The 8,814-nt window shown below is 33.3% G+C and overlaps 1 protein-coding gene across 1 annotated transcript in view; it reads right to left on the minus strand.

Moving 5' to 3' along the window:
* Window positions 1–772: 772 nt before the first annotated feature.
* Window positions 773–8,814, minus strand: part of LOC107712955 (spectrin beta chain, non-erythrocytic 1-like) — a 98,283-nt gene continuing 90,241 nt past the window's right edge. Inside the window, exons 21-25 of the mRNA XM_016518355.1 lie at window positions 8,716–8,802; window positions 5,512–5,720; window positions 3,153–3,326; window positions 3,023–3,065; window positions 773–1,262 (exon numbers count right to left, since the gene is read on the minus strand). Coding sequence (XP_016373841.1) covers window positions 1,044–1,262; window positions 3,023–3,065; window positions 3,153–3,326; window positions 5,512–5,720; window positions 8,716–8,802 — 732 coding nt within the window. The 3' untranslated portion in view covers window positions 773–1,043. The remainder of the gene's footprint in view (window positions 1,263–3,022; window positions 3,066–3,152; window positions 3,327–5,511; window positions 5,721–8,715; window positions 8,803–8,814) is intronic.

An 8,814-nucleotide genomic window follows, 5' to 3' on the forward strand; every position in this document is an offset into this window, starting at 1 on the left:
TCAGACGATTCTCGACCGCCCTGCATCGCGCCGACGATCAGACCTTCCCCAAAAACGTCTTCATGCTCTTCAACTTCAGCCTAAAGCTCTTCGATTCCCGGTGATCCTCAAGCAAACTCTTCAATTCCTCGCGTGATCCGGATCACCGAATCATCAGAAACCGGCTCTGAGGCGCAAAAACCCTCACTCTCACACGAAGGAAACGAGCCGAGCGAGCTGTTTCAGGTGGATTAATCCCTTCCACCGCGAACTCGGCGCAGCGTTGAGGGAGTAAAGGCGCTTTGAGTTGAGTTATTGGCGTAATATTTTGGAGAATATGATTTCTGGTTTCTAGTAAGCCATTCGGCTTGGTTACTACGACGCCTTGTGGCCCGTTTCCGATGATGCCGACGAGCAGGGAAAGCGGCGCCGCGCAAGGAATCATGGGACTGGTAGTTCAAAGCGGTCTCCCGTGAAGCACAGCCGCGCGAAAATGACTTCAAATCCCATGAGCACTCAGCACGCGCTGTCCAACGTGCTGAACATACGGGTCTTCGGCCAAGAACATTCTTTGAGAGACCGTTTTGCTATATATTATATTATATTATATGTATGGATTGATGTTTGTGTAACTAAACACTTCATAACATTTAAGAAATGATCGATTGTGTAACAGCCCAGAAAAATTCTGGCTCCGAGTGTGTGTGTGTGTGAGAGTGTGTGTGAGTGTGTGTGTGTGTGTTTGTGAGTGTGTGTGAGTGAATGAGTGAGAGAGTGTGTGAGTGAGTGTGTGTTAGCAATAGTCAGAATTCGAAATCAACCACGATAGAAACGGAAGAGCGTAAAAAAAACGCATTCGAATCGCCGACGTTCCCGAATCGCGACACACTCTTGATTTTCCTTGCGTTTTGTACAACTTTGGACCCAATTCGCGGGCTTTCAGGCACAGATTGTGGCGTCTTTATGAGCTTTGCATGCTGGGATATCACTGGAGGAGGTGGGCGGACACAAACGGAAAGTCGTAAAAGAATCGAGGGAATGAGCGAATCGAATGTTTCGGTTGTCTACTGCTTCTTCTTGCTGAAGAGACTGAAGCGCTTCTCCTTGTCCTTCTCGCGCTTGCCGGGGCTGGATTCGGTCGTCAGGGTGACGGTTGCCGGGAGCGTGTGGGCGCGGCTGGAGGCGGGGGGGCTCTGGTTGCTAGGCGTGATCTCTGACTTCTCAGAGGACGAGGAGCCGCTGCCGGCGTTCTGAATGGCCTGGATCCATGTGTTCATCTCCTCCTGCAAACATCACACACACACACAGTCACTAATACATCTGTACTGTATATGTACTGTATATACACATGTTGTGCAGAAATTCACTTATTGATATTTGCCCCACATACACTGGAAAAAAGTGTGTGGAAACAATTTTCACTCAAAGGCAAGTAACACATTGAATTAAACATGAAATTTTAAAATAGAAAAACTAAAATAGTATTTTCTTGTTAAAGATACTTCAGTAATATTTGTTTTATTTACAACTTCAAATATTATTATTATTATTTTTTTTTTACAGTTGAATTGATTTTCTGGGGCATCTTTATCGAGGACTTTTTCCTCAAGCCATATAAAAACAGCATTTTTGTCAAATACTGAAATAAATTCTCAATCTGAACAGATATAATTCTAAGTATTATTAAGTTATTTTTAAGTTTATAATATTATTCAATATTTTGAATTACTTTTTGTTTTATATTTACAATATTTTAGTTTAAGTTTCAGTAATTTTGTAATGTGATTTTGTAATATTTATTAATTTTTTAATATTTCTATTCTTATATATTTATTCTTTATACCTTATTACTTTATTTCAGTTTAGCTTTTAGTAATTTTGCAATGTAATAATGGCAGTTTTAAAAAATATATTTCTATATACTTTTATTGTTATTTTTAGTTAATTCTATTTATTTTAGTTTAACTTTAAATAATTTTGTATTGTGATTTTGCCATTTTATTTCTATATATATTTATTTTATTTTAATTTATTCAATTTAATTGATCAATTTCACTTTTAATTTTAGTACTTCAACTTAAACATATTTCAGTTAGTTGCTAGTTAAGTTTTTATTTTAAACAAAATGTTAATCATTTTTTAAATTAAAATTTTACATTTTGTTTAATATTTAGAATTAATTTGATTTCAGCTTTATTTCAATCACCAAAAATTATTCTTAATAGTTTTAGTTTCAGTTAATAAAACTTATAATAATACTGAATAATACTGAACAATTATGACTGTTGCAAATAAAATGAAATAAACATTGCAAAATTAACAGTAAATAATCCACAATCTATCTATCTATCTAATCTATCTATCTATCTATCTGTCTGTCTGTCTGTCTATGTCTGTCTGTCTGTCTGTCTGTCTATCTATCTATCATCTGACTATTTCTATCTATCTATCTATCTATCTATCTGTCTGTCTGTCTATCTATCTATCTATGTATGTCTATGTATCTATCTATGTCTGTCTGTCTATCTATCTATCTATATATCTATGTCTATCTATCTATCTATGTCTGTCTGTCTGTCTGTCTATCTATCTATCTATCTATCTATCTATCTGTCTGTCTGTCTGTCTGTCTGTCTCTGTCTGTCTATCTATCTATCTATCTATCTATCTATCTGTCTGTCTGTCTGTCTGTCTGTCTCTGTCTATCTATCTATCTATCTATCTATCTATCTATCTATCTATCATCAGTTGCTGCAAAGTGCAGATGAATTACATATTTGATTATAAAATCTAATAATGTGAAGTTAATGGATTGAGGGTTAAATTGAACTAAAAACCTATAATTAATTCAGGTATCAGAAGTTCACTCTGTTTTTTTTTTTTTTTTAGTCTGTTTTATCATATGAAGGTCCAGTTTCTCATGTACCACAAGAGGGCGCCGCTAAACAACGTGTGCAAAAATAAACCATAAACTCCCATCACTAGCTTTTGGAGTAATATTGCTGGAGTTATGATGAAGTTATTATGATAAAAGCAGACTTACATCATCTTTGGCTTGGAAGAGATACTCATTTCCATCAGTAACTCTGTGAGGAGGAACAAGAGCTTCAGTCACAGCAGAACTACTTCATTGAGATAGCAATCGACTCACTCCAGCGCTCTGAACTCCTCACCTGAGCTTGAAGACGTGCTTCTTCTTCTTGTAGTCGACGGCCACCTCGCAGACGGCGTCCTTCAGGCTGATGGGGATCTCGCTGTGGTACGGGACGCCCTGCGCCGCGCTCTTGTTGTCTTTGTAGAAGCCCATCTCGTGGTTATTGATGACGCAGTACACGTTATGCCAGGATCTGATGAGACACACAACACACACACACACACACACACAAGTTTACGCAGGAGCCTCTGGATTTGTTTGTCATTTTAATGAAGACGCTTCATCAATCGGAGCGGAGAAATGAATCCAGATGCTCCTGCGTAAACTCTGCGATGATTCCTGAGAATTCTATGATGGAATTTCCTCAAGACGAATTCTTTTAAAAACACAGATTCATCTCGATTTGCTGCTTGATTTCAGATTTTCTCAAACTCTGAGATGAAGGTTATGTCTATATTAGATTAGCTTATTTCCAGATGTTCAGGGAAAGTATTATCAGCGAGGTTCAAAATGAACACCAATGCCAAATATAATAATAATGCATGGCTAAAAACAGTATGAAGGAGTCTCACTGATTTAAGCTATCTAAATCTTTATGATCAATGTTGAAAACAGTTGTGGTGCTTCATATTTTTGTGGAAACTGTGATATATTTAATTTTTCTGGATTCTTTGATGAATAGAAAGTTCAAAAGAACAGCATTTATTTGAAATAGATATCGATTGTAACCTAATAAATGTTTTTACTGTCACTTTTGATGATTAAAAGTAAAAAAAAAAAAACTTTTCAGTCAGTGTAATTTTAGTTTTTTAATATGTTATTATTATTTTTTAAATATAGAATTAGTATTTATTTTTGTATTGTCCATTTTCATTTTCAAGTTCCAAGTTTAGGCATTTTGTTCTGTTTGTGTTTTTTTAAAAAATATATTTATGTAATTTTTACTAATTTTATTTCAGTTTTAGTTATTTTAGTACATCAAGTTAAACTAAATAAGTTAAAATGAGAAATGTTGCTTGAGAAATTATTTATTTTATTTTATTTTAGTTCATGTTTATTTTATTTCAGGTTACAATTTTTTATGGTTTTAGTAACAGTTTCTTTTAAATATTTTGTTTTATTTATTTTAATTTTGTATTTTCCATTTTTATTTTATTTTGAGTTAAAGTTTTAGCAATTCTGTTGTGTGTATATAAACAATAACGAATACTTTTTAATAGTTTTTAAATAGCATCTTCTCGTAAAACCTACACCAATCTTTCATCTTATCTTAGTTTTTATTTTTAGTTTAATTTACAACTACAATTTACAAAATCCTCTTTTACAGTGAAATTAATTTTTGAGAGCATCTTCATGAAAGCAATTATTTCTCATATAAAAACATAATATAAAGCCATATACATGTGTCAATTAATTGTGTTAATTAAGTTAATGTTAGTTATTTTTAATATTCTGAATTAGTTTTTATTTTTGCATTTTCTGTTTTCATTTTGATTTTAAGGTTGAGTAATTTAGTTTTTTGTCATATTTTGCTATCTAGTTTTTATTCATTTTATTTCAGTTTTAGTTTTAGTCATTTTGGTGCATCAAGTTAAACTAAATGAAAACGAGAAATGCTGAAATAATTTTTTTTTTAATGTTATTTTATTTCAAGTAATGAAAACGTTTGACTTCTCTATTACTGTGATCATCATTAGGCCTGTAACGATAACAACATTTTGTTGTGCGATATATTGCCCCAGAAATAATTGCGATACGCGATATTATTGTCATTTTAAAGACCATTTTATGCCACTGAATATATAATCATAATGTAAAAGCATAGTAATGCAAGAAGGCCTACACACTTCCAAATGTCAACAAACTTTTAAATTTTAAGAATATTTAGATCATAAAAATTATCAAAATATTAAATACTTTAAAAAACCTGAATAAATAGTACATAAACATTTTCTAACAAGAAGTGCAAAGTAACAAGTAGAAAAAAAGAAAAATGCACAAAGAACTTGTATGGAGATTTTTCCATATACAGATTTTTCCCTGACCTTCTTTTCTCTGTAAATGAAGGGTGCACACTATTGCTGAAAAACACAATCACTACTCAGCAGTCAGATGTCTGTATGCACAAAGGCATAGATCCCTAAACAAGGTCATATCTGCAGATTAAACTTTGTAGAAGCATTTTTTAAATTTGAACTAGCTCCTCATGACTACACCACGTTATGTACAAAAAGCTGCAAAAGACACAGGCGCAAGTGGAATGTTCAAAACATGGTGACATACATTTTTAAGTAAATATAATGGGCGATATATTGCGTCACCAAAAATGATTGAGGTCATGTACATATATTGCGCGATAAGTCAATATATTATTATACCTGCTGGAGGCTTTCTTGTTGTGTCCCTCCCACTCGTGTTTGCGGTGCAGGAATCCCTCCAGCTGCGCAGACGTCGTCTCCTGACCCTTCGCCGGCAGTGTGGCTGACTGACTGCCTTTGGCCCGTCTGTCTGCGCTCGGAGACGGGATGGGACTCGGCTCCTTCGAGCTCCTCTCAGCCACTCCGTTCATCTCGCCCTCCACTCCATCCTGCCAACACACCATCAGCCATCAGTCACTGAGCTGCAGCTTACAAACCTACAGAGTCAGTCACACGCCATGAATTCTGAAAGAGTCGTTTCAGAAATCGTTAGCAGGAAAACAGAAACACTGGCTGATTCAGAGATGAGACTCATTCAAATAAAGTCAACATGAACTCAATATTAAATCTATTTACACTGCAAAAACAGATTTTTTTGTTTTTTGTTAAATCAACATACATTTTCTTTAGAAGATAAAAGATTTTAAGTCTGAAAAATATATTAAAATTAAGCGAGTTTATGCTAAAAACAAGAAAAAATATTTGCCAATGGAGTAAAAATAAATAAATGTTTCCCTTTGAATTAAGTTGATTTTTCACTAAATTTTGATCAAATTTTCAGAAAACAACACAACAGTATTTTTATATACCATTTATATATATTTTGATTAGTATCAAACAAATACATATCATTTATTAATATTATAATACACTTATATTTCTTCTTGTTTTAAGCATAAAGTCACTAAATTTTTCAGAAAATATAAAAACAAAAAATTTATTATTTTACTAAAAAATCATTTCATTAAATACATTTTTATATATTTAGATTAGTATTAAACTATTGTGAACACATATCATTTATTAATATTATAATACACTTACACACTATTATATTCAGAAATATTAAATACATTTAATATATTACGATTAGTTAAAACCTAATATAAAATACAAAAAAATAAAATGTATTGAGTCACTTCATTTTGATCAATTGTTCAGAAAACAAGACTTAATATCTTTATTTTGCATCTCAAGTAAATATATCTTGATTTAAGAATGTTTCGAAATCTGTACTGCAAAACAAGACAAAAACAAACACGTTTAAACACATTGTTAATAATTCTTATATCTTTTTTGGCTGTTGGATATTGTTATTAATGTCAGATAATGCATCACACTGCAGAATAAGCCAGGTTTTAAATGCATTTCATGTTGACTTTAAAGGTAAAAAGATCATGCAAGATGCAAAACTATCGATCTACAGTCACCGCAGAAGGCCGGGAAACATCGTAGATGTCTGAAACTCAATCAGTTCACTCGTATACTGATTGAAAAACATCATGCTTAAAGCGACAGCACACAGAGTTCACTCCAGATGTGTTACTGTACCGCAAAACCCGTCCTGCTCCGCTAAAACGGCTTTCAGGAACTCAAACACAACCTCTTTAGTCCAGCTTTATTAAGATCTGTGCTTAAAAACCTTCAAAGCTCTCATAAGGAGCCAGTGAAGCCTGATAAAGGAAGGGTTAGATGCATTTAAACACAGACGCAGCGATAATCACGTCACAGGACATACAACATACAAACTGTGGAGAAAGATCAGCTGATTTATTGTTCGTGAACTAGTGGATACCAACAGAGATACTGGAAGTACATGACGACAGACCCGTCATACAGTCTTTGCAGATCATTTTATGGTAAATCACCTCAAACGAACACAAAAAATCGACTCCACTGGACGTTTTTGGACTCTAAACACAGAACAACAGGTTTGAGTTTCACAAGCTCACATCGCAAACACAACAAACGAAAGCGGAACCAAGCTATCAAAATCAAGGCAGATCATTTGCACAGGTTTAAATATCAAAACTACTATCTTAAAGCAATGCTCTCGGTTCATTTTGACTCACATCACACACACTGCCCATTAAAACTGAAAATAATATCAAGAGGAGGAAGCACGCTTCACTTTTACAGTAAATAACAGTGCTTACGGTAATGCACTTATAAAGGAAGTCTAGAACACTCTATAAAGCACCATCATTTCTATAGAGAAAATGTCACTGCAAAAAATCACGTTCTTCTTTAGTATTTTCGTCTTGTTTTCCGGTATAAATATATAAATATTTTTAAATAAAGATACATTTATTTGAGAAGCAAAATGTCTTAAGATATTAAGTTTTTTTTTGTCTGAATAACTGGTTATAATTTTGTGATTAACATATTAATATATATTAACTAATCTTAGTATATTAATTGCATTTCAATTTTAAAATAATACATAACATTATATATAAAATATTACACAATATTATACATTTGTATTTATATTAGCTGTATATACTAATCTAAATATATAACAAATATATTTAATGAAATGATTTTTAGTAAAATAATACACTTCAAATATTAATCTAAATATATTATTCACAATAATTAATATTAATATTTATTTATATTAAATTTATACTAATCTAAATATATTACATTTATTTAATTTACTAAAACGACGCAATATATTAACACAAAAATATTATTTATATGAATACATTTTATTTTGTTTTCTGGAAAAAAATTATCACAATTTTGTGACTTTATGCTTAAAATAAGAAAAAAATATCTGCCAGTGAGGCAGGACAATAATCTTAATTTAAAGGGAAAACCAGATACATTTTTGACCCACTTTTAGACATTTTTTCTAAGTGTAAAGTCACTTAATTTATATATAATTTTATATGTTCCTGTTTTTCTAATGCATAATCAGAAGTTGATCCTCCCAAAAAAAGAAGTTCCACGTCAAAAAAGACAATTTAGACACTTTAGACATTAAATAACACTCATTTTTTGTATGGAGGCATTCATTTAAGTGCTTTAACGGCTCCATATTTCCCATAGGCTTCCATCGTGCTTTACTGAGGTTTCTGCTCGTTTAAACTAGTAATGAACCGGAACATTTCATCATCGTTACTCATTTATCTGTTGGTATCTTTTTAAGGCACATCATGTCCACAGAACACACCATTGCCATTAGCCTTCAGAAAGTCCACTGAGAACCTCCAACGATTCTGACTGTCGTTGATGAACAGCTGACAAACACGTGTGTATCACGTCAGCTGGGGTCATCAGAGAGCATTATGGGAACTCTCAGTGTCCCTGACCGGTGGTTCGTGGTGTCTGCTGACTGCTAGTGTATTGTGGGTAGGTACAGGAGCGGTAACTAACCCGTGGAGAGTCCTGGTCTGATGGCAGTCCGTTCTGGGCAATCTGCTCTCCTTCTCTGTGAGCACACACACACACACACCCACACACACACACACACAC

The sequence above is a fragment of the Sinocyclocheilus rhinocerous genome, unplaced genomic scaffold (genome assembly GCF_001515625.1).
Source record: "Sinocyclocheilus rhinocerous isolate Xijiao unplaced genomic scaffold, SAMN03320098_v1.1 scaffold147, whole genome shotgun sequence".
In the NCBI taxonomy this organism is placed as follows: Eukaryota; Metazoa; Chordata; class Actinopteri; order Cypriniformes; family Cyprinidae; genus Sinocyclocheilus; species Sinocyclocheilus rhinocerous.